This window comes from Rhinoderma darwinii, chromosome 4, assembly GCF_050947455.1.
Source record: "Rhinoderma darwinii isolate aRhiDar2 chromosome 4, aRhiDar2.hap1, whole genome shotgun sequence".
Classification (NCBI taxonomy): domain Eukaryota; kingdom Metazoa; phylum Chordata; class Amphibia; order Anura; family Rhinodermatidae; genus Rhinoderma; species Rhinoderma darwinii.
Genome location: NC_134690.1, coordinates 68,441,485 through 68,466,054, shown reverse-complemented (window position 1 = coordinate 68,466,054; position 24,570 = coordinate 68,441,485). Strand labels below are relative to the sequence as shown.

At 43.6% G+C, this 24,570-nt stretch overlaps 1 protein-coding gene across 1 annotated transcript; it reads right to left on the bottom strand.

The window, feature by feature from the left end:
* Nucleotides 1-537: 537 nt before the first annotated feature.
* On the bottom strand, nt 538-12,960 carry LOC142760417 (C-C motif chemokine 20-like). The gene is made up of 5 exons (XM_075863604.1): nt 12,935-12,960; nt 3,574-3,662; nt 2,978-3,083; nt 1,617-1,691; nt 538-598 (listed from the first exon to the last, which is right to left on the bottom strand). Exons 1-5 carry the CDS (start codon nt 12,958-12,960, stop codon nt 538-540), a joined length of 357 nt encoding a protein of 118 aa, XP_075719719.1.
* Between the last annotated feature and the right edge of the window lie 11,610 nt (nt 12,961-24,570).

The window sequence follows — 24,570 nt, the reverse complement described above, 5'->3', positions numbered from 1 at the left end:
GCAGAATTTTCCTCCTGCAAAAAACTGTGTGTGAACACAGCCGTAAAGTTCCAGAAAAGCCCTTAAATCTACACGTTCCATCTGTATATCAACAGTTGCAATAAACAAGATCAATCATAAATACACATCATCTGTTAAGGCAATGTTTACATCTGCGTCTCAGGCTCTGTTAAGGGCCTCCGTCACAGATCCAACATGGTTTGACAGAGTTTACCGGAGACAATAGCGCAGCATGCTGCGCTATTGTGTCAGATAACATCACGGACCCCCGACGGAAAGCCGACAGAACCTATTAAAGTTAATGGCTTCCGTCGGCAACCGGTGGTATCCGTTGTACGACAGAACCGTTGGTTCTGTTATTCCCTGGGTCTGCTCTGTCAGAGGAGCAGAACAAGGGAACACCAACGCAGATGTGAACAGAGCCTTAGAAAGTGCTGAAATAATGCAATCTGATGAAGTAAAAAACACACTAAGAAGTCTTTGGAAAATACAGAATTACATAGCTTATTTTGAAAAGAGAAATATCTTGTATAACGCTCAGTTTCCAGTAACTTGTGTTAGATTCTTTAAGGATTGTTCATGTTTTGCCTCCTTTTTCCTGCAATGAATAGTTGTTATGTATTAATAATCAAGACATGAAGGTTAACATTAATATTTTTAATAAAAAGATGGGAAGCCTAAAAATAAAAAAACATTTTCATTTGTTTCTGAGCTTTGTTTTTGTCCTGCTGGTTAGAGATGACATACAAGATCATATGATTGCGGCACCGCAGTCTGTAGTCTGGACCACCCCTATAAAAGTAGTCTGGTTTTGTGTAGTCTGTACTCTCCCTATACCAGACGTATGACTGTGTAGTCTGGAGCACCCCTATAATAGCAGTCCGACTGTATATTCTAGAATTCCCCTATACCTATACCCTCTATAGTCTGGTGCGCTCCCTATAACAAAATATGGTTTTCAAATGTGTAGTACCTCCTATACCAGCAGTCTAGGTCTATGTTAAGTGTCCCCTATAATAGCAGTCTAGTTGTGTATTACAGACTCTTCCTATACCAACAGTCTGGTTGTGTAGTCTAAAGCACCGCCTATAATAGCAGTTTGGCTGTATATTCTAGACTTTGCCTATACCTTTACCCCCCCCCCCATAGCCTGGAGCGCCCCTTTAACAACTATCTGGCTGGTAGTCTGGACCTCACCCTGTAACAGAGGTCTGGTTTTGTGGTATTTAAACAGCATACCTCCTAACAATCCAATTTTTAGCAAAATGGTCCCACAAAACAGACCTCAAATGGGTGGGATTTATGCAAATATTCCCCAAAGTGGGTGCTCCTGGTACAACAGGGGTGGGCTTAACAATGTCCTGCTACCGGGGATTGAAATGTTTCAAGGTATGTCTGTAGTTTGCAGATGGTTAGGGATGGGAAAAACTGACAAGTAATCATTCCTTGTAGATGGTTTATTCAGATCACATATGATTAACATGGAGTATGGAGAAATCCATACAAGCTACACAGAAAAATGTAATACTAAAACGAAATACACTGCAGCTATTACATTTTCCTACTAAAATGAAGGGATGAGCTATTGCAGCAAGCAGAACATGGAATATACATACTTCAGTTTTGTGATGATCCTCATGACCCATTTGTCTTTGGGATTTGCACAAACTCGAAACTTCTTTGTAATGATTCTGTAAGAGCAGAAAAATATGATTTCATCTTAGTTGTAATTAATTATAAAGATGGATTTTCTGGCTAATCTCATTAATGTCAGATCTCCATCAAGGTCTATGTCCTACTCAGCAGAGATTCTGATTAAAGTCATAGGGGAGAATTTATCAAACATTCTAATCCAGTTTTCTAGACAATTTGCAAATGCCGCAATAGTCGCAATTTACGCAAAAATTTGTGACTTTGCCAGAAAGTGGGTTGGGCCTATTTTCCCAATACCTGCAGTAGATATGACCTTCTGGGGCATGGACGGCCAGAGATCCTCATCTCTTGGCCAGAATGGGAAAAGAGGACCTGGAGGACATGTACAGTCCTGCATTACACAGACAACCTATTGATTTGAATGGACACTGTGTAATGACTAATTTCCCCTGTGGTGGGGGATCAAACATTTACTTCTAGGTTTCCCTACAGCTGATCGCTAGGGGTCCAAGCAGAGGGACACTACTGGACATCATGCAGTGGGACGGTTAGCTTTTATTACTTTAGAATTCTATACAGTGCTTGGTGTAAGGTAACATTTCCTAGACAATTGAAGGGGTATTACCTTTTCGGACATTTATGATATATACAAGGATATGCCATAAATATTCGATAGATGCGGGTACCTTTCCCTAGATCGGTGCCCCCTGAACCTCTGTCCTACCTTCTCCCGCTGGTGCTGGGCTTCGGCCACTCAGTTACTAGGTAACCAGGTTTTCCGGAAACAGCCGAGGGTAAATGGGAGTTACAGAGACAGCATAGCACAGTGAGCTACGCTGTATCGGGAAACTCGGGAACTACGGAAACAGAGTAGCTCACCGTGCTATGCTGTTTCCGTAACTCCCATTCACTTCTATGGGAGTTCTGGATATAGCGTAGCAAAACATGCTTGGCTATTTCCAGAAAACCTGGCCATCTCATAATTCAGTGGTCGAAGTCAGTGACAGCGACAGCGACAGAAGGTAGGACGGGGGTCAAGGGGCCCCATTCTACAGATAGGAGAGGGTTCCAGATGTGGGACCTGCATCTATCGGACATTTATGGCATATCCTGTAGATGAAATGAGAATACACTTTTTCCCACCTGCAGAATTGTGAATACAGCTCTGAACTATCGTACAGGCTGTAACTCAGGATCAGTACAAGATAAGTAATGCAATGTATTTACAAGTTATTACACTTTATATGTAGATTAATTCTGTATGAAAACTGAAAATGGGGTTAGCAGGTTACTACAGTAAGTAAAAATTAAGAATGTCACTTACATGATGGCATCAATGTCGCACACCTCTGCAGAGCTCTGGATTATGTATCCTTTGATAGCCCGCTGTGGTAATGGCTTTCTGGTATATGTATAACAACAATCGAAAACTAAGGAGGCAATACAAAGAGCATGAATGATGAATTGGTTCTTCTTATTAATCTTGGTGACTTAAGATGCTTATAGCTGTGAATATTTCCCCTTGTTCCAACAATAATTATTAGAGGGTCATCCTTTTTGTTGTTAGAATCAATCATTGGGAGTTTTGTTACTTTGCATTGTTTTGTGATACAAATTTTAGGCCAATAGTTGTATTGAATGGAAAAAATGTTAAAGGCATACCTGGTAATACCAAGCATCGTAGCAGATTTCCATCATGGCTGTAATAATCATTATCTCCGGTGATAATCGTTATGTCCATGGCCATCTTAAATCTAGCGGCAATTGCAATTTTGCCATGTCATTTATTATACTTAATACCTTTTTATAGTCTAAAATTTTCATGCTTTATTTAGATTTCCATAATGCCTCATGTTATCAAGCAATACTGTACATATAATAATACCTGAATGATATAGACATGCATTACTCACTACTCACCTGCATTAGTCAGGGGCGGGAATCCCAGCAGCAAGATGTACAGGACCGAGAGAGAGCTTACAAGAGACATGCTATGCTTCAGTGGTTTTCTATGTAGCACACAAGCGCAGAATAGAGGTAGTTATATAGCTTGTATGTGACCACATTCCTCCCACATTTAAATCATAAACTGAGACTTCCCCATTTACTTTCCACTTTTTGTCACAAATGTAAAGCTAATAATAACAATATAGCATGCAAGATGGCTAGGAAATGTCTACTAGCCACAATCCTATGCTGTAATCTGGAACAAGGTAAATTAACATCATGGGGTTTACGACATAATGTGGCAAAAAGAGCAAATGTGCTCTATAATTTATAAAATAATTCATGTTAACACAAAAAAATATCAGCTTTTGCGAATATTTTTCTTGCTGTGTTCTTGATATATATTTATAGTTGTTTTTTTTTTAGAATCCTACTGGTTGCCCCTGGAAACAGACAGCAGTTTATCTCCACTTTGCTGTCAAAATTATCCCCTAGCAACTGTATAACTGTCATCTCATAATGCATTTCTCTGGTGTTAGTCTTAAACACACCTCCCGGCTCCCGTCCCATCAGTGGATCATGCTCCTGTTCCTAATCCAAATTTTACACTAAAGCTCAGATCAGCAGGGGAAGTCAGTGCAAGTTTTAATTATTTCCCTCACAGCAATAACAGAATGAATATACATTACCAACAACTATTCCACCAATGAGCAAAAAAAATCAGGATGTTGCCACAATCATACTGAGGCAAGTCAAATGGGGGGGGGGGGGGGGGGGAAGCCTTGAGTCCCACTTTAACCCCTTCCCTCTGCAGCCATTTTTAGTTTTTTAATTTTCACTTTTTCCTTCCCATCTTCCAAAAGCTATAATATTTTTATTTTTCCATCGATATAGCCTTATGAGGGCTTTTTTTTTGCATGAGGAGTTGTAGTTTTTCACGACATCATTTATTGTTCAATATAATGTACAATTTCTTTGTGAGGTGGAATGAAAAAGAACAGTGATTCCTCTATTGATTTTTGGGTTTCGTTTTCACGGATTTCACCCTGCGGTAAAAATGACATGTTAACTTTATTTTGCGGGTCAATACGATTACAGTGATATCAAATTTATATATATTTTTTTATGTTTTACTACTTTTACAAGGAAACAACTAACTGTTAAAAATAAACTTTGTTTTGTGTCACCATATTCTGAGAGCCATAACTTTTTTTTTTTCTGTCGATTGAGCCGTATGCAGGCTTATTTTTTGCGGGGAAACGTTAGATTTTATTAAAACCATATTGGGGTACATGTGACTTTTTGACCAGTTTTTATTCCATTTTCTTGTGGGAGATGAGGTGGCTAAAAAATAGCGGCAGGGCTTAAAGGGAACCTGTCACCAGCATTTCACCTATTGAACTCTATTCACCCCTCGCTGGCTGCTGCTTTCAAAAGTTCATTGCCGTTATCCCCTCACCTAAACTCCTCCTCCGACTGTAAATAACGGTCTGCAAATATTTAGTGCGTTTTATTGTACTAATCCGTCAGCATAGTTCATTCCTCTTCTTATACCAGCCCATCGCCTTAAACTGGCTCGCCCTGAATGCTGAAATCTCATCTGAGATGGCGCGCATATGCCCATCATGTACGGTCCAACACACTTCCCTGCTTTACCCAGGCCTCAAATCTAGTTACTGCGTATGCGCCGCTAAGGTGTCCCGTGTCCAGAACAGGACATTGATGTGCAAGCATAGAGTTTCGTGTGTGCTGGGGGGAGGCACACAGCTGTCAATCAAAAGTAAGGAGGGTGGGTTAACTCGGAAAGGCTTGAGGAATGAATTCCTCAAAAAACTGAATTCAATTAAAAGAGGCATGGACTCACGGGACAGGGATGTAATATTGCCACTTTACAAAGCATTAGTGAGGCCTCATCTAGAATATGCAGTTCAGTTCTGGGCTCCAGTTCATAGAAAGGATGCCCTGGAGTTGGAAAAAATACAAAGAAGGGCAACGAAGCTAATAAGGGGCATGGAGAATTTAAGTTATGAGGAAAGATTGAAAGAATTAAACCTATTTAGCCTTGAAAAAAGACGACTAAGGGGGGACATGATTAACTTATATAAATATATAAATGGCACATACAAAAAATATGGTGAAATCCTGTTCCTTGTAAAACCCCCTCAAAAAACAAGGGGGCACTCCCTCCGTCTGGAGAAAAAAAGGTTCCACCTGCAGAGGCGACAAGCCTTCATTACTGTGAGAACTGTGAATCTATGGAATAGCCTACCGCAGGAGCTGGTCACAGCAGGGACAGTAGATGGCTTTAAACAAGTATTAGATAATTTCCTAGAACAAAAAAATATTAGCTCCTATGTGTAGAAATGTTTCCTTCCCTTTTCCCTTCCCTTGGTTGAACTTGATGGACATGTGTCTTTTTTCAGCCGTACTAGCTATGTAACTATATAACTATGTAAGATATGACTCTTTTATGCTCATTAGCATATAGTGCAGGAACACAAAAAAATGGAATACTAAATGTACAGAGCTATTAAGAAGATAACTATAGGTTACATAAAAATTATTTTTCCACCCACTGCCAACAGGTATTGCTGGTTTCATAGATGAAATGCTGGTGACAGGTTCCATTTAAAGTGGCTATTCGGGTTTGTAAAATTAATGGCCTATCAAACAGCTAATCGGTGTGGGTGCACAGCAAGAAAGTCAGATCCCCACTGATCTAATATTGATGGCCTATCCTAAGGACCTTCATTAGGCCCCGAGGCTGCCATGCCAACCATTGGCACCCCACAATTGTGTCGTGGGGGGGGGGGACAATGGGACATCAAAGTGGGCAGCCGCCTCATTCTAATGGTTTAGATGCCACAAAACGAGCAGGATCCCAGCTCATTGCACTGAAGGGTTGGCTATTTCATACAGCCGACATGCTCAACTTAAAGGTTATGTAAATCTTTGAATGGCAAATAATTTTTAAATAAAAAGGTCAGTCTGTGTGATTAGTGCAACTTTATAAAGTTTTTTTATTAAAAAGCATTTTTACTTTTTGAGATACAGCTGCTTTGTATTCTCTATATAGAGCAGCTGTGTCGTTCGCTAAATCCTGCTCCCATCAGGTCCACGGAACCGGGGCCGACCTTCGGATAGATGGCACTCCATGCAAAATGATCTTTCGGCGCCCCACCCCATCTTTTAAAAGAAATGCCCCATAAAAATTTCCTCAGGGTAACCCAACCAAAAATAGTTATGAGAAAGACATAAAACAGCTAAAAACAAGCACTACACTCGTAGGGTATGTTCACAAATGTTTTTTTGAAAGACAAAAAAAATCTGCCTCAAAATTCCTTCAGGAATTAACAGCATTTTTTGACCTTTTTTTGAGTTTTTTCTTAAGCTGTTGAAGCAATTGCAAAAGACGCAGGCAAAAAGCTCCAAACGGGTGGCGCAAGTATTTCTGCCTCCTATTAATTTCAATTGGAGTCACTCACAGTAAAATGACCATCAGCCCCCCACTCACAGTAAAATGACCATCAGCCCACCACTCACAGATTCTCCCTGTAGGTAGTGCCACACAGCCCCTTGTAGGTAGTGCCACACAGCCCCTTGTAGGTAGCACCACACAGCCCCCTTGTAGGTAGCACCACACAGCTCTCCAGAGGGGTGGTGGGTAATTGCAGAAGGTCCACCAGTTCTCTACAGATGAAATTAGCAGCGGATCCAGAGTTCAGATACGCAGAGACCTGATGCGTTCTCTCGCCGGACACTATGGTCACAGGTATGGACAATTTAGACAGAAGTCCATTCTTACCCAAGGTTATCACTCCTAGCAACCCTAGGCTTTGGGATCTTTGGGGACACAGGCGCACAAGATGGCCACCGAGGCCGCAATAAAGATAGAGTCCAGAAGTGTGTCTACGTTGTCTCTCCTGGGTAGATAACTTACACTGGTCCATTATCACAGACTCCTTAGGAGGATCGACATCTGAGGACAGCAGGGGTTGCTGCAAAGTAGGAGCCAGACTGGGAAGGACTCCCTCCCGTCGAACCTCTTGGAGGCGTTCTCGGATCCGTATATCAATCCGGGCGGACAGAAGGATGAGCTCTTCCAGGGTAGGCGGCAGATCCCGAGCGGCAAGTTCGTCCTTAATTTTAGGAGCCAGTCCATGCCAGAATGCAGCCACCAGGGCCTCATTGTTCCATAACAGCTCTCCCGCCTGGGTGCGGAAGTGGATGGCGTACTCACTCACGGAGGTGTCTCCTTGACGTAGGTTAATCAAAGAAGCCGCTGCAGATGAGGCCCGACCAGGCTCCTCAAACACCATACGAAAAGTCCGGAGGAAAGCTTGGAAGTCGTGGGTCTCTGGTCCTTGTCTCTCCCAGATAGGGTCCGCCCATGCAAGATCCTTGCCAGTGAGGAGAGAGATGATGAAAGCGACCCTTGCACCATCAGATGAAAATTTCCTAGCATACAGGCTGAAGTGGATCTGGCACTGCCAAGAGTTATAGTCTGTGGATCAACACTGCCAGGAGGTGTAGTAGGAGGTACGGCAGCTTGTACCTCCTGCTGACGTGCAAGAATGTTCAATGCCTGGAGGAGTTGGTCCTGTCGAGACCGGAGGTCTAGCATATCTGCCCGTATCTCTTGAGACGTTGTCATAGTCTTGAATCGACCAGCGGGGTCCATGGCCTGAGCGTACTGTCACGAAGGGTCTGTGGACCCACTGGGCCGTACCGCCTTGGCGGTAAGGCAACTGGCCAACAGGGCGCAGGTCAATGTCTATAGTTCGTATAGGTACCTGTGGCAGCTCGGACAGCAGCAGGGCAGGCTCGGCTGGGACTAGGCAGCAGGTAGACGTCAGGCGAGGTGAAGCAGGTCAGACTTGGAATACAGCATGACACGACTTTGGCACAGCACAGTGCTCGACCAGGATAGTATGAAATGCAGGGAACAGGAACACACTAGGAGACCATTGCATAGACAAACTAAGGAAACAACAACAACGCTCAGGCATAGAAGCAGGGGGCTGGAGCCCTCTTATAGTCCAGGGTACTCACGGTCAAGATCATCAGAAGTCCGGTGCACACGCTGCCCCTTTAAGAGCGGGCAAGAGCGTGCGCACGCACCCTACGGAATGCGGCTGAGGTGAGTGGACGCAAGCGCTGGCATCTCTTGAGGAGGAGGCTGGGGCCAGCGCTTGCCGACTCGTGGCTTTGGCAGTTAGGAGGAGATTGGAGCTGACAGCCACGGACATTACACTGGCCTTTTTAGTAAAGAAAAAGTGCCATTTAAAGGTTTACATAGCCTTTAACCCCTTAACGACTGGCGTATAGTGTTTTTACGTCGGCCGTTCAGGTTAGTTCTTCTGAAGCGACGCGTTTCCACGTCGGCACTTCAGAAGAAGTTTTTGTTAGTACCAGCCTCGGGCTTCAGGGCAACGATCCGAGACCACTAGCAGTGGTCTCCGATCATATTTAACCCCTCAGATGCGGTGCTGAATAGCGGGTGCCGCATCTGAGTGATTTTAGAGGGAGGGGGCTCCCTCTCCCATCCCACTGGCATCCCCGCGTGCATCGCGGGGTGCCGATGGGTTCTATCGCAGCCTGGGGGCCTAACAAAGGCCCCCAGGTCTGCCTTTAGTAATTTAGTTTAGTAATTTAGTTTTACTCTGACCGGCAATAATACACTGCAATACAGAAGTATTGAGTAATGGCTCTTGAGAGCTAGAAACGCGTCAGAGGGAACGTATGTTTTATGTTTTTTGTCCACTGTTTGCTGTTCAGTCTTCCGCTGGCTATCTATTTTAACCAATAAAGAAGATTTTTTCATATTCCACAAGGAGTGCTGAACCTTTTCCTTCTGGACTGTTGTTTCTACAGCGTGGAGATCGCTGTTTTCTTCGTGCACCTAGGAGGGTGAGCTGACATTTCCATATATTTCCAGTGTATTATAATAGCGATCAGAAGTCTGCATAGTAAAGTCCCCCAGTGGGACTAAGAACAAAGTAAAAAAAAAAGTTAAATAAAGTTTGAAATAAATAAATAAATGTCTCAAGTAAAAAAAAAACAAAAAAAAAAACACTTTTGCCCCTTACAAAATACTTTATGAAAAAAAGTAAAAAGTTACTCATATTTAGTATCGCCACATCCGTAATGAACCCAACCGTAAAAAAAATCCCTCATACAGCTGCATCAGTCAAAAAATAAAAAAGTTATGGCTCTTAAAATATGGCGACACAAAAGCAAATAATTTTGAAAAAAAATTATGTTTACTGTGTAAAAGTAGGAAAACAAATCCATATAAATTTGCTATCGCTGCAATCGTAACGACCCGCTGAATAAAGTTATTATGTTATTTGTACCACACGGTAAACGGCGTAAAATTAAGACGCAAAACAAATGACAAAATTTCTGTTTTTTTTCCTGTACCCCACAAAAAAAGTTATTCAAAAGTTAATCAATAAATTCTATGTACCCCAAAATGGTGCTATTATAAAATACAACTTGTCCCGCAAAAAAAAAAGTCCTTATACAGCTATGTCGATACAAAAATAAAAAAGTTATAGCTCTTTGAATGCGACGATGGAAAAACGTAAAAAATTGCTCGGTCATTAAGGTTTAAAATACCTTCGGTATTAAGGGGTTAAGAAGCAGGCTCAATCTGTGAGCCTGCTCCATACTTCCCACCCGCCCTCCACCACATATATCAAAAATAGATATTGGGATGCACTCCTCAATCTATTGGCGTGGTGCTAGTAAGGTAGGGACGAGAATCCCACAATATTGGAAATATATAACCCCAGCACACACAGAGGTACACAAGAGATCCAGATGCAAACAAATTTAAGTTTTATTGCAACAAAAGTTGGTAAAGTTGAGGTAGTAAGCGACTTGGTAAAGACTTTTCGGCCGAGCCTCGGCCTTTGTCACGGTTGCTGTTAGTCGATATCACTGGTATGGGATGTCCGCCGGATCTTCCCTGCATATATACGGCAGATGTTGGGAAAGGGTTAACAACATTAATAATGTTCTAAACCTATAAACAAAACATATAATGTTCAACAGGAGGACATTTTCTTCTTGTACATAGCACAGATGTGTGCGTAGGTAGCATGAGAATCAGGGGTATAACTAGAATTCATGGGTCCCCATGACAAAGTAAAAAATAGGCCCCCAATAGTTAACAGTAAACTGAACTATAGTTATTTAACAGCAGCATAGCAGTGTCATATATCAGATCTACTGCACAAAGGAGAAGCCACGTAGTAAAGCTAGACAGCAGAGCTGTAATCATTTTTTTTTTTTTTTTTTTTTTACTATAGCTATATCTATATAATAGATCCAAACTTTATCCTGGACTATTTTAACAGGCTGATGATCTAAAATAGTTTGGAATACAGTTTGGATTTTTATATCACACAGATTTGGATTCCTTTCAACTTAGCCTTTTAAATATGGTATTAAAATGCTGATGTCGGGGACTGCAGAAATGTGATCAATGCAGACAGTTCTGTGGATAGAAAGACAGGATGCGTATGGCTTGTCTCACATATCCTGCGAGCTGCAGAACGACAAAACAATAAATTCCAGTAATATTAACATGTAACTTTATAGTTTTTAGGTTTTTCTTCTATCATTTGCGTTTTACGTTTTTCTTCTCTCAGGACACTAAGAACAATGAGTGGAATTCACTGGGACCTTTAGTCATTGCTTCAATTTTTATCTTCCTAGTATACTCACACTTCAAAAGATCACTCCTTATCAGACTTTGATTTTAGTAATATGTCATTGTGATAAGTCGTCTATCAGATCTTCCACACTGTTTTTTACCCCGTCTTGTTTATATAAATTGTCCTTTAGCACATTGTTGTGATTGTTCAGCCACACTCCCATACCACTGTAAAGGTGGCCATACACTTTAGATAGCTGTTGGCAAAATGACCGTTCGGCCAAGCGTGCATGTGTTTTCAATGGGGAGAGGGTAATAAGCCGCTACCAGGCACCTCTGGCAGTGGCTTATCTCCTGCGGGAACAAAGGATCGGACATGCTTTGATATAACATTCCGATCCTTATTTCTCCCGACATCTGCTGTCGGGGGGAGAATCGGGACACCCTCTTGCACATTAGATAGTCGTCCGGTCCCGCTGAAATCTGCAGGTTCATCTAATGTCTATAGGCCCCTAATGGTTTGATGTTGTGCTCTAGATGCATTTATATAATATAATTTTTAGCTATAAAATTCGCAAAGGAAACCTCTTATGCAGATTGTAAGATATATCACATAGTATAACCCTGACCATTATGGTGCACTCCCATAATTCAGAGTTTATCATCAGTTGTGTTCAACGAATGTAAGAGTTCCAACAATTATTCAATGGGGTCGGGTTTATAGGCACTAGACAGAAATCCAAGCACTAAAAATCAACCCCTGTTTGATATCTATGAAGCATTGCTGCATACAACATTTTTCCAGTAGGTTTTGACGGAATATTCCTACAAATCGACAGGCACATTTTTGTAGAAATATATATTTTTCCTGTAATATTGAGGAGAAAAAGTAACGAATTTGTTAAACCTCTTTCTATTAAGAATGTTTTTTTTCTGCTTTCATGCTGCAGGTGGACAAACGACACGTAGAAGAGATCAAAGAGATTATTCTTTCTACTACAAATATCAATATTTAATTTGCATTAGTGCTTGCATGAACTTTTTGTATTTAATATAAAAAACAAATGGAAGTGATCTACACTGGGTGGAAGGTAAATGTACTGTACCCCGATGTTCTTAAAATACAAATCTGATCTTTTACCTAAAGTACATGTCTGATGCAGGATAAAAGTGGTCATCTGTATAGCCTTACAAATTCCAGGTGTGTTCCCCTTCAAAACATCTTTTAGTTGCGCTGTCTGGAGGTATAACTGACTGCTGACAGCAGCACACATGAACATGGGTTTGTAGTGGTCAGTGTTATATCAGGAGAGATTGCACGTACAATGGTTTGATGTACAGAAAACTAAAATGGCTGTGAACGGAGCCTTTATTTATAGGTTCATGCTTTCACTTAACACACATTAACCAATCAGATGATGCCAAGTATACAAATGTGTAGTCCACTTCAATATGAGGTAACAAGATTGTTCCTCCTTGAATCCCTTCAGGAACATCTGGTAGTCATTAGTTTGGAATAACTGATGACGTCATTTTTATCCTATGCATTCAAATGATGGGGAATGTCATGTTTTAAAAGAATCTTAAAACATATCTCATTGACTATAATGCAGATATTTTGATAATTATACAATTACTCTAACATCAGCATAACTCAGCTGATCTTCTCACAGAGTTCCCCAGAATCTTCCACTCATGGTGCCCACAAATAACATCCCATTCATTGCAGTTCCATGTTGCTATGGCACTTGGTATTCTTGAACTTTTATTACGTAGAGTGTGAGGACAGAGCTCTTACATTGTCTTAAAGGGAAGGTGTCATGATTTATTTTTCTATTATATTGCTTTTAAATTGTATTTATTTGTGTTGTCACTTTCTACTTTTTAATGTATTATACTTTTACTTCTCTATGGGGGCTGCCATTTTTTTAATCTCTGTATGTGTCGATTAACGACACATACACAGATGGAATACGTCAGCTACAGGGCATAGTGCACAATGAACGTGAGCCGTTCATTGCCTCTGCCATCTTGCTTTATACTGCGCAGACGCAGGTCAGATTCACACAGCAGAGAAGCCGGTTTGTAGGGAGATAGCAGGCGCCATTATGAAGACCAGCTGCACTACAGGTAAGGTGCGTCTCTGTCTGTCCATCTCTCTCTCTCACAGACCCCCGCTCTCGTGACCCCCGACGGGCCACCTCCCCTCCGACGGGCCACCCCCCCCGATGGGCCGCACCCCCCCCGACGGGCCGCCCCCCCTAACGGGCCTCCCCTGATGGGCCGCCCCCCCTGTCGCTAGATGTACTTTCAGTGTGGACGGTGTGCGGACATAAGCTTGTCAGATGTAGCAGGGCTGAGTGTGTGTGTCTGTGAGGTAGAGATGAGTGTGTGTGTGTCTGTGTAGTAGAGCTGAGTGTGTATGTATGTATGTATGTATGTATGAATGTACAGTGAAGGAAATAAGTATTTGATCCCTTGCTGATTTTGTAAGTTTGACCACTGTGAAAGACATGAACAGTCTAGAATTTTTAGGCTAGGTTAATTTTACCAGTGAGAGATAGATTATATATAAAAAAAAAAAAAAAAATCACATAGTCAAAATTCTATATATTTATTTGCATTGTGCACTGAGAAATAAGTATTTGATCCCCTACCAACCATTAAGAGTTCAGCCTCCTCCAGACCAGTTACATGCTCCAAATCAACTTGGTGCCTGCATTAAAGACAGCTGTGTTACATGGTCACCTGTATAAAAGACTCCGGTCCACAGACTCAATTAATCAGTCTGACTCTAACCTCTACAACATGGGCAAGACCAAAGAGCTTTCTAAGGATGTCAGGGACAAGATCATAGACCTGCACAAGGCTGGAATGGGCTACAAAACCATAAGTAAGACGCTGGGTGAGAAGGAGACAACTGTTGGTGCAATAGTAAGAAAATGGAAGACATACAAAATGACTGTCAATCGACATCGATCTGGGGCTCCATACAAAATCTCACCTCGTGGGGTATCCTTGATCCTGAGGAAGGTGAGAGCTCAGCCGAAAACTACACGGGGGAACTTGTTAATGATCTCAAGGCAGCTGGGACCACAGTCACCAAGAAAATCATTGGTAACACATTACGCCGTAATGGATTAAAATCCTGCAGTGCCCGCAAGGTCCCCCTGCTCAAGAAGGCACATGTACAGGCCCGTCTGAAGTTTGCAAATGAACATCTGGATGATTCTGAGAGTGATTGGGAGAAGGTGCTGTGGTCAGATGAGACTAAAATTGAGCTCTTTGGCATTAACTCAACTCGCCGTGTTTGGAGGAAGAGAAATGCTGCCTATGACCCTAAGAACACCGTCCCCACTGTCAAGCATGGAGGTGGAAACATTATGTTTTGGGGGTGTTTCTCTGCTAAGGGCACAGGACTACTTCACTGCATCAATGGGAGAATGGATGGAGCCATGTTGTAAAGGATCTGCCAGGCACAGCGGGGTTAACGCCCATAGGTAATCAGTCGGCACCTGAGTCTATGCCTCTGAGACTGACTCCAGCTTCCACCACTCAGGCTGGCAGGCTTAGGAGTGGGAGAGCCTATCGCAGCCTGGCCAGACTCAGCTAGCTCCCGCCCTCTGTCTATTTATACCTGCCTTTCCTGTTCCTCCAGTGCTTGTGATTCTTCTCGTGTGGTTTCCTGGCCCAGCTACAGCTCCTGACTATTTGATCCTGCTCCATACTGACCCTGGCTTACTGAATACTCTTCTGCTCTGCGTTTGGTACCTCGTACACTCCTGGTTTGACTTGGCTCGTTCACCTCTCCTGTTGCTCACGGTGTTGCCGTGGGCAACTGCCCCATTTCCCTTAGCTTTGTGTACCCTTGTCTGTTTGTCTCGTGCACTTACTGAGCATAGGGACCGCTGCCCAGTTGTACCCCGTCGCCTAGGGCGGGTCATTGCAAGTAGGCAGGGACAGAGTGGCGGGTAGATTAGGGCTCACTTGTCCGTTTCCCTACCCCTATCATTACATAATCACAAGCCCGTTACCTAGTCTACCCTGGTCCCTGTCTCTACTATGGACCCCCTTGAGACACTGGCCCAGCAAATGCAGGGTCTCTCCCTACAGGTCCAGGCCCTGGCTCAGAGGGTCAACCAGCCTGACACTACCATGGTAGTGCCCCTCACCTCACCTCTTGAACCCCACCTCAAGTTGCCTGACCGGTTCTCAGGGGACCGGAGGAGTTTTCTCTCCTTTCGGGAGAGTTGTAGGCTTTACTTTCGCTTAAAGCCTGACTCCTCAGGTTCTGAGAGCCAGCGGGTGGGTATAATTATGTCCCTGCTCCAGGAAGGGCCCCAAGAGTGGGCCTTCTCCTTGGCTCCTGACGCCCCTGAACTTTCCTCCGTTGATCGCTTATTTTCTGCTCTCGGACTCATTTATGACGAGACTGACAGGACTGCCTTTGCCGAGTCAGCTGGTGACCTTACGTCAGGGTAAGAGACCCGTTGAGGAGTATTGTTCTGACTTTAGGAAGTGGTGCGTAGCTTCTCGGTGGAATGACCCTGCCTTAAGGTGCCAGTTTAGATTGGGTCTGTCGAACGCCCTGAAAGACCTGCTAGTTAGCTATCCTTCTTCTGACTCCCTAGACCAGGTTATGGCTTTAGCGGTACGACTTGACCGACGTCTCAGGGAACGACAACTTGAATGTTTTTGTCTTTTCCCCTCTGACTCCCCCATGATGCCTCCCGAGGTCCCGTTGCTTCGCTCTTCCACGGAATACTCGGAGGTACCTATGCAACTCGGGGCCTCCGTATCCCCCCGACAACGTAGAGAGTTCCGCAGGAAGAATGGTCTCTGCTTCTATTGTGGGGATGACAAGCATCAAGTGAACACCTGTCCTAGGCGTAAGAATAAGCAGCCGGAAAACTTCCGCGCCTAAGTGATCATCGGGGAGGTCACTTGGGCGCACAGCTATTTCCCGTAAATATGAAACGTCATAAAATCTTGCTTCCCTTTCAGGTCTCTTTTGAGTGGTAGGTCTGCTACCGGCAGTGCCTTCGTGGATTCAGGGTCTTCTACTAATATCATGTCTGTGGAATTTGCTATGTCTCTAGCTATGCCTTTGATTGATTTGCCTAAACCTGTTCCGGTAGTGGGTATCGACTCCACTCCTCTTGCTAATGGTTATTTTACACAGCATACCCCTGTTATTGAACTCCTTGTTGGCTCCATGCATTTGGAGCAGTGCTCTGTACTGTTGATGCAAGGATTATCCTCCGATTTGATTTTAGGCCTTCCCTGGTTGCAGTTGCATAATTCTACATTTGACTGGAATACTGGGGAGCTTACCAAATGGGGTAATGAATGCTTGACGTCATGTTTTGCTGTTAATTCTATTTCTCCCCCTGAGGTGGTGAACACGCTACCTGAGTTTGTTCGGGACTTCGCTGATGTTTTCTCTAAGGAGGCCTCCGAAGTGTTACCTCCTCATAGAGAATACGATTGCGCTATCGAATTGGTACCAGGAGCTAAGCTCCCTAAGGGTAGGATATTGAATCTTTCTTGTCCCGAACGTGAAGCCATGAGAGAGTATATCCAGGAATGCCTGGCCAAGGGTTACATTCGCCCCTCTACTTCTCCGGTAGGTGCTGGCTTCTTCTTCGTAGGGAAGAAGGATGGTGGTCTTAGGCCATGAATTGACTACCGTAACTTGAATAAGGTCACTGTAAGGAACCAGTATCCCCTTCCTTTGATTCCTGATCTCTTTAATCAGGTTCAGGGGGCCCAATGGTTCTCTAAGTTTGATCTACGGGGGGCGTATAACCTTATCCGCATCAAAGAGGGGGATGAGTGGAAGACTGCGTTTAACACGCCCAAAGGTCATTTCGAATACCTTGTCATGCCCTTTGGGTTGTGTAATGCTCCTGCGGTCTTCCAGAATTTAATAAATGAAATTTTAAGGGATTACCTGGGGGTTTTTCTTGTAGTGTACCTTGATGACATACTGGTGTTTTCCAAGGACCTGTCCTCCCACATTGAGCATGTCAGGAAGGTGCTCCAGGTCCTTCGGGAAAACAAACTGTTTGCGAAAACCGAAAAATGTGTGTTTGGGGTACAGGTGATACAATTTTTGGGTCAAATCCTCACTCCTCATGAATTCCGCATGGACCCCGCCAAGGTCCAGGCTGTGGCGGAATGGGTCCAACCTGCCTCCCTGAAGGTGTTACAGTGTTTCTTGGGGTTCGCTAATTATTACAGGAGATTTATTGCTAACTTCTCGGTCATCGCTAAGCCTCTTACGGACCTCACTCGCAAAGGTGCTGATCTCCTCCACTGGCCTCCTGAGGCTGTCCAGGCTTTTGAGGTCCTTAAGAAGTGCTTTATCTCGGCCCCGGTGCTGGTTCATTCCAACCAAATGGAGCCATTTATCGTGGAAGTTGACGCATCCGAGGTGGGAGTGGGGGCTGTCTTGTCCCAGGGTACCAGGTCCCTCACCGATCTCCGTCCCTGTGCCTACTTCTCCAGGAAGTTTTCGCCCACTGAGAGTAACTATGATATTGGCAACCGCGAACTCTTAGCCATTAAATGGGCATTTGAAGAGTGGCGCCACTTCCTGGAGGGGGCTAGGCACCAGGTAACGGTCCTTACCGACCACAAGAATCTGGTTTTCCTAAAATCTGCCCGGAGGCTAAACCCGAGACAAGCTCGATGGGCGCTATTTTTTACCAGATTCAGCTTTTTGGTTACCTATAGGGCTGGGTCTAAAAATATTAAGGCCGATGCACTGTCGCGTAGCTTCATGGCCAGCCCCCCTTCGGAGGAAGGTCCTGCTTGTATTCTGCCTCCTGGTATAATCATTTCTTCTATTGATTCTGATTTAGTCTCAGAAATCGCGGCTGATCAAGGTTCAGCTCCCGGGAACCTTCTTGAGAACAAGCTGTTTGATCCCCTGCAATTCCGGCTAAGGGTACTTAGGGAAAATCATGACTCTGCACTATCTGGCCATCCAGGCATCCTGGGTACCAAGCACCTCATTGCCAGAAACTATTGATGGCCTGGGTTGCTCAAAGACGTTAAGGCCTACGTCGCCGCTTGTGAGGTTTGTGCTAGGTCCAAGACTCCCAGGTCCCAACCAGCGGGCTTACTACGTTCTTTGCCCATTCCCCAGAGACCTTGGACCCATATCTCCATGGATTTTATCACCGATTTGCCTCCATCTCAAGGCAAGTCGGTGGTGTGGGTTGTAGTAGACCGCTTCAGTAAGATGTGCCACTTTGTGCCCCTCAAGAAACTACCCAATGCCAAGATGTTAGCTACCTTGTTTGTCAAACACATCCTGCGTCTCCATGGGGTTCCCGTCAATATTGTTTCTGACAGAGGGGTACAATTTGTTTCATTGTTTTGGAGAGCTTTCTGTAAAAAGCTGGAGATTGATCTGTCCTTCTCTTCGGCCTTCCATTCTGAAACTAATGGCCAAACTGAGAGGACTAATCAGTCTCTAGAACAATATTTAAGGTGTTTTATCTCTGACTGTCAATATGATTGGGTCTCATTCATTCCCCTTGCTGAATTTTCCCTCAATAACCGGGTCAGTAACTCGTCAGGGGTCTCCCCCTTTTTCTGTAATTTTGGGTTTAATCCACGGTTCTCCTCCGTTTCACCTGGTAGTTCCAACAATCCCGAGGTAGAGGTCGTTCATCGGGAACTGTGCACAGTCTGGACCCAGGTTCAGAAGAACCTAGAGGTGTCCCAGAGCATACAAAAAACTCAGGCTGATAGAAGACGTTCTGCTAACCCCTTGTTTATGGTCGGGGATCTGGTGTGGTTATCGTCTAGGAACTTGCGCCTTAAGGTCCCATCCAAGAAATTTGCTCCCCGGTTTATTGGGCCGTATAAGTTCATTGAAGTCCTCACTCCTGTCTCCTTCCGACTGGAGTTGCCCCCATCTTTTCGAATCGTGTTTCATGCCTCCCTCCTTAAACGCTGCTCCCCGTCCTTGGCTCCCTCGAGGAGACCTCCTGTTCCCGTTCTCACCCCTGAGGGGGTGGAATTCGAGGTGGCCAAGATTGTGGACAGCAAGATGGTCCAAGGCTCCCTCCAGTACCTGGTCCATTGGAGAGGATACGGGCCTGAGGAGAGGACTTGGGTACCCGCCCGGGATGTTCACGCTGGGGTATTGGTCAGGAAGTTCCACCTTTGTTTCCCCAATAAACCAGGTCCACTTAGAAAGGGTCCGGTGGCCCCTCATAAAAGGGGGGGGGTACTGTAAAGGATCTGCCAGGCACAGCGGGGTTAACTCCCATAGGTAATCAGTCGGCACCTGAGTCTATGCCTCTGAGCTTCCAACACTCAGGCTGGCAGGCTTAGGAGTGGGAGAGCCTATCGCAGCCTGGCTAGACTCAGCTAGCTCCCGCCCTCTGTCTATTTATACCTGCCTTTCCTGTTCCTCCAGTGCTTGTGATTCTTCTTGTGTGGTTTCCTGGCCCAGCTACAGCTCCTGACTATTTGATCTTGCTCCATACTGACCCTGGCTTACTGACTACTCTTCTGCTCTGCGTTTGGTACCTCGTACACTCCTGGTTTGACTCGGCTCGTTCACCTCTCTTGTTGCTCACGGTGTTGCCGTGGGCAACTGCCCCATTTCCCTTAGCTTTGTGTACCCTTGTCTGTTTGTCTCGTGCACTTACTGAGCGTAGGGACCGCCGCCCAGTTGTACCCCGTCGCCTAGGGCGGGTCGTTGCAAGTAGGCAGGGACAGAGTGGCGGGTAGATTAGGGCTCACTTGTCCGTTTCCCTACCCCTATCATTACACATGTACTGTCAAATCCTGAGTGACAACCTCCTTCCCTCCACCAGGACATTAAAAATGGCTCATGGCTGGGTCTTCCAGCACGACAATGACCCGAAACATACAGCCAAGGCAACAAAGGAGTGGCTCAAAAAGAAGCACATTAAGGTCATGGAGTGGCCTAGCCAGTCTCCAGACCTTAATCCCATCGAAAACTTATGGAGGGAGCTGAAGATCCGAGTTGCCAAGCGACAGCCTCGAAATCGTAATGATTTACAGATGATCTGCAAAGAGGAGTGGGCCAAAATTCCATCTAACATGTGTGCAAACCTCATCATCAACTACAAAAAACGTCTGACTGCTGTGCTTGCCAACAAGGGTTTTGCCACCAAGTATTAAGTCTTGTTTGCCAAAGGGATCAAATACTTATTTATCTGTGCACAATGCAAATAAATATATATAATTTTGACAATGTGATTTTCTTTTTTTTTTTTTTTTATATATAATCTATCTCTCCCTGGTAAAATTAACCTAGCCTAAAAATTCTAGACTGTTCATGTCTTTTACAGTGGGCAAACTTACAAAATCAGCAAGGGATCAAATACTTATTTCCTTCACTGTATGTAGCAGTTAAAAATGTATGAGAAATCAGAAGCAGTACGCCTCCAAAAATCTGCCCATTGGTTTTAATTGGAAATACGGCATTCTGTTCTGACGGGGCATTTTTTTACACGTCCATTTTCCAAAAACGGCACGTAAATAGATGCCCGCCAAAAAGAAGTGCATATCACTTCTTGGAACGTTTTTGGAGCCGTTTTTCATTGACTCTATAGAAAAACAGCTCCAAAAACGGCCGTAAAAAACGCTGCCAAAAATGCGAGATTGATTAAAAAATGGATGAAAATCAGAAGCTGTTTTCCCTTTGTTTAGTAAGCGTGTGAACAAACCCTTAGCCTTTTGGTGTGTCCTATAGCTTCTGCGAGCTGCATTTCAACAATCACACCCAAAATGGCAGCCAGACACTGCTTAGCAATTTGGAGACACCTTTTCCTGGCTTGTAGGAGGGGAGGGGGGGGGTGAGATTCCCTCCCACATTTACGGCAGCTGTGAGTCAGGTTGCTTTGCCTTATTCACCTTGCTGTAATTCTGGGAAGTGCTCCCTCTGGTGGCCAACATAGGAAAACATGTAAAATTATTATTTAATTTTTAATACATTCCACCATGTGAAAAAAAAAAACAGGTTTAATTCGCGACACATTCCATTTAAATGAAATGCAAGCAGTTTTGTGCTCGAGTTGGCAACTATGGTAAGAACATGAACAAACAAGATAAGTGAAATCATGCATACAGTTTTGGTTAATATTTTTAACAGACTGAATACAGTGCTTCAATCTTCAGCATTAATTGCACATTAAAAATCCTGCAAATGTTTCTCAGATTTCGAAGGTTAGTTAATATATTTTAGCTGTCTATATCTAAGAGGCTATGTGACCTATGTTTGTGTGCAGCATGTGCCCTATGTGTAAGTGGTGTGTGCAGCATGTGTCCTATGTGTAAGTGGTGTGTGCAGTATGTGTCCTATGTGTAGTAAAAAAATGGGAAGGATCCTCCAGCTCACCTGAATTGATGTTCACATTGCCTGTAGCGCTCGGGTCCTCGTGTCGGTACACGTGTTGAATAGACAGAAAAAATAGGAAAATGGATCCCGCGCTGAGACCAAGTGTGTCAGTTAAAATCGGAAACTTCTTCCAAGTTTTATTTGGCAAAAAAGGTGATTAAAATAGACAATCCGTGTTTCTTGAAGTCAATGGCTAGTTGAGAGAAAATTGGCAAGGGCCAATTTGTATGACATAAAACGACAGCTCCCAGTATAGCCTGAACAATGGTTAGGATAAGCTGGGAGTTGCTGTTTAACAAAAAAGAATGCTACCATCAGTCATCTCACTGCAGATCATACATTCACTACAGTACTGATCAGTCACAGGGAGAATAAACATTTACTCACAGGTGACGTCTCAGATTCTTTTTAGTTCTTTTTCTCTTTTCTTCTCCATCCGGTCCAGACCTCTATGATGACTTCTCCCGGGCACGGCCCATTTCTGCAGTTCACAGCTCAGATGTCTTCGGCTCCTCACTTTACCAACATTTCCGCACCTGTAAACGAAGATAAAATTCTCATGATGCCACACTCTATGCTTCTAAATATAACAGTATCATACAATGAATATAATAGTACTATACACTGTGCCCCTGAATATAATAGTATCATACACTGTGCCCTGAATATATTAGTACTATACACTGTATTCCTGAATATAATAGTACTATACACTGTTCTCCTGAATATAATAGTACTATACACTGCGCCCTGAATATAATAGTACTATACACTGTATTCCTGAATATAATAGTACTATACACTGTGCTCCTGAATATAATAGTACTATACACTGTACTCCTGAATATAATAGTACCACACACTGTACTCCTGAATATAATAGTACTATTGTCAGGGATCATTACTATGTATATTGTCTGAAAAATATTATCCTCACACATATGTATATACATTTCAGTTCTTTGTGTAATATACTGATATATATAACAAGTTCTTTGTTCATGTCGGACACACCTATGGAAGACACCGCCCCCTGGAATGCAAAGAGGAGTGTGCAGAAGAATGTATAGGAAAAGTTACAGCTGGGGAGCGAATAGAATTTAAGCAAGTCACACATCTATAGGGAGGGGCATGTGTCTTTTCTGTGTGTGTTTCTTTGTTCTGAATAAAGTTCAGTTCCTCCTGGCTGACATTGAAGCTGTACCTCAGACATTTGTGTGGTGTACTTCTTTCCAGGCATGCCTTCAGCTTTCAATTTACAGAGGTGGTTATTCGGTGTGAAATACGGACCTGACATTTGGTGCCGAAACCCAGGACCTCACTCGAGGAAAAATCAAATTCCGGATAGTCGACAATCACAGGGTGAAACAGAGGACTCAAAGTTGCCCACTGAAGGAATTTGATCACCTCCGCAATAACACGGTAAGCGAATTGATTTTATAAATCTTCGTCTTATCTGTGTTAGTGGGCAGTCTTGTAGCGATCTGTAGAACCCTTTTGTTGATTTCCTGGATTATCTCAGGCGACAGAGGTGATATTTTCCGCTGTGAGGTTGAAAACCTGTGAGACCCTAGTCGCGCCCGACTAACCATCCTCTGGGTAATTAGGGACTGGATAAAGTTATATAACACGACCAGAGAGCTGCAGACTGTGGAATTTTAATATTTCCAGCGAGGCCAGAGAGTCTAAATAGATAAAGTTATATAACACGACCAGAGAGCTGCAGACTGTGGAATTTTAATATTTCCAGCGAGGCCAGAGAGTCTAAATAGATAAAGTTATATAACACGACCAGAGAGCTGCAGACTGTGGAATTTTAATATTTCCAGCGAGGCCAGAGAGTCTAATTGAATATTTTTGAGAGTCTAATTAAAGATTTTTTATAATTCTAGCGAGATGTAATGATAAATACATTGCAGACTAGAGATTATACTATTTCGGCGAGACTTAGCGTTGGAGACTGTGAAATTATATTATTTCCTGCCAGACCAAGAGTTGCAGATCGAAAATTGTTATATAAATTACGTGTATAATATAGACTGTTAGAATGGATGGTTTACGGTCCATATTCAAATCATCAGGATCACCCGATCCTATTCATGATTTGGTGAAGTGAATGGAAGTTAGGAATAAGAAAGGTATTGTATGTTGTATGTATTAGAAAACAGGACCAGCCAACGCCCGGTAATGGCGTCCGTACCTCATGTTGAGTGTGTCCTCATTGTGGGTGGGAAACCACCCCCCCCTTCACAGCTGCGCACTGTGTTTCCAATGGGAGAGGCTGCCCCCCCCCGCTGCCCCTGATGTGGCCACGCCCGGCCCAACCAAATCAGTATGAAATAATCACCTTGTTAATTTTGTCATTTGTAGTGTTTTTTTTTCTATTTACAGAAGTTCCAGTCTAGTTCACTGATGAAGCAACACGTCATCATAATATAGAGATGGTGGCCGACAGATTGTACGGTTAAACATTAACATAGATAATTCCTATACAATGGTGTGATGAATGATTGCAGATACGTATGTTGTTTTGCCGGCATTGAAAGTGTTAAGATTGTGACGCTGTGAGAAGCTGTGAGTGTGTGACCCCCCTCCCTCCCCCCTGTAGTGTACTATGCTGTGTTTGGGAGGAGGAGGAGGGGGGGCTGACTGGGTGCAGTCTGCAGTGCTGATGGGACAAAGGGATTTCAATATGCACTGCTGAGATATATATATATCAGTAATGTGTACAAACCTAAATAAATTTCTTCTCTTTTGCGCATGCGCTGTTGTTGATAAAAGTTACGATATTATGTGTTCTGATGTGATCAGATTTCATGTGTTTTGATGTTAATTCAGATGTATTAAACTTTAGATACTGTGAGACACGGGGTTTTGAAAATGTATGTGCCCCCACCGTTATACTGTTTATTGGTTT